The 1,953-nt window shown below is 52.2% G+C and overlaps 1 protein-coding gene across 2 annotated transcripts in view; it reads left to right on the plus strand.

Annotated features, from left to right (window-relative positions):
* AOPEP (aminopeptidase O (putative)) overlaps window positions 1-1,953 on the plus strand; it is a 318,679-nt gene that overhangs the window by 171,758 nt on the left and 144,968 nt on the right. Inside the window, exon 6 of one of the 2 annotated variants that reach the window (XM_007448285.1) lies at window positions 942-1,048. The exons of the other annotated variant lie outside the window; for it this stretch is intronic. Coding sequence (XP_007448347.1) covers window positions 942-1,048 — 107 coding nt within the window. The remainder of the gene's footprint in view (window positions 1-941; window positions 1,049-1,953) is intronic. 2 annotated transcript variants of the gene reach the window in all.

The raw sequence follows: 1,953 nt of genomic DNA on the forward strand, positions 1-1,953 counted from the left end.
ACTCTTTCCAGGCCCCACGAGCTTTGTACATGCTTTCCATCTTCCTGAAATTCCTCCTCCCCTGTCTGGCTCCTGCTTTCCCTGGGGAACACCTCCTCAGGAAAGCCTTCTGACCACCCTGGTTGGCCAGGTGGCATCTGGGTTCTTCCTTAACCCCCGCCATCACTGAATTCTGATGGTTACTGTGCTTATCTGTCTCCCTGGACTCCTCACGTTCAGAGCTGTGTCCATTACGTCCTCAGGGCCTAGCAGAGAATCAGTAAATATCTGTTGAGGGAACTATTAGGGACCTTTAATTCCCAGAAATGCCTGTAGACACTGACAGTTCCCTCCCCAGTGGATGCTCTGCTGCCCTCCCTTGTGGGGTTACAGCCATGGGGCCTTGTGAGCACATCGACTGACAGCAGCCAATTCTGACCAGTAGGGCAGGGTGCGCGGTGGCCTTCCCCTCCCCAAGAGTGAGTCCAGGCAGTGCACTCTTTCTGGTTATATGCAAACAGAATCATCTGGGTTGCATTAGCTGGCTGCCCTGTAAACAGCCCTTAACAAAACTGAGGGCTGGAAAAAGTAGGAGGTAAGTGGAGGGGACCTTTCCCACCCTGTGCAAGAAGACAAAGCAGGAAAAGGCTGGATGGGATCAGAGTGGAAATGGCTCCCTAGGGAGGTCTGCTCTTTCCAGGCCAGGGGTGGAGGTGAGGGGGCAGGGGGAGGTTCCGGGGCCAGGAGGCACCTCCCAAACAGGCAGCGCAGGAGTGAGGGCTGGTTCTTTGTTTGAGGACCTAAGAGGCCCTTTCTGATGGAGCGCAAGGTGCGGCGGGGACTGTCTGTGCCATCCCCCCCCAAAACAAAGCCAGCTGCTCCAGTGGTGGCTCCGACTCCACGGGAGGACGACAGTGACTGTGTCCTGAGCATTTGTGTTTGTGTGTCTGTGCTCCAAGCAGCTGGCCCCCCACGAGGCCCAGGAGCAGCGGGAGCTGAAGGCTTGCCTGCGCTGGCGTCGCCTCCAGGACGAGGTGCGGAACTCCCCGGAGGATATGCAGGTGTTGAGGTAAAGCACTACGTGATCCCGTTACCTTCCGGTCCTCCCCATCACGCTCCTCCTTTCCTGCAAGGCACGTCCAGGCCATCTCTTAAATCTGCTGTGTTTCCTTTTTAAATTAACTTGGGCTAGATTACTCATCTTCCCAGGGATGTGATTGTTATGTTTTAAGTCTTTCAGGGTGTGGGTTTGGATTTGCCTCCTGACATTTTCCTGGTGTCTCTGTTCAGGAAAAAACTAGCACAAGGCCATTTCCGGGACCAAATTCTTCATTTGAAGTTCTAATAGTTACTTTATGTGGTGGCTGTGGACTTGGAGAAGGTTAGGGTCTGGTAGCCTGGCAGACAGTAACTCTTTAAAGCCAAAAGGAAAAAAAAAAAAAAACCTTTAAGAAAATATTGATTCCTAAGTGTTTAGTAGTAACAGATGTTTGTGTCAATGGGGCCTTTTGTTCCGGATGTGTCCCGGCAGGAGGCCACTCCTGTGCTGGTGGGAGGATTCTACTCTCAGCTCCTGTGTTGTATTTTCAGAGCGTTTTCTTGCAGCACTGGTAGGATTACTTCTTGCCATTTTCCCATTTTTTTTTGTCCCTCTCTGTTTGCTTGTTTTTTTTCTCCACTTCTGTAAATAGTTGTTTATCTGAAACCTTGAGCCTCGGCCCCAGGAGCACTGATTGCCATGGCAACAGATGCTTTCATCCTGTCCCCTCTTGACTGGAGCCAAGCCTTTGGAATCTGCTGTCAGACAGGTGGGAAGGCAGCCATCCGGGAATCACCCCTCATTTTAGATGGCAGCTCTGAAGGCCAGTCTACCGCCTGGGTAGAAGCCTGCCTGGACCCGTCCTGTTGTTGTTTGTTTTTAAATAAACACCCCTCTCCGCAGGACTGCCCACTGAGGCCAAAGTCTGAGGGGAA

Source organism: Lipotes vexillifer, unplaced genomic scaffold (genome assembly GCF_000442215.2).
Source record: "Lipotes vexillifer unplaced genomic scaffold, Lipotes_vexillifer_v1.1 scaffold252, whole genome shotgun sequence".
Classification (NCBI taxonomy): Eukaryota; Metazoa; Chordata; class Mammalia; order Artiodactyla; family Lipotidae; genus Lipotes; species Lipotes vexillifer.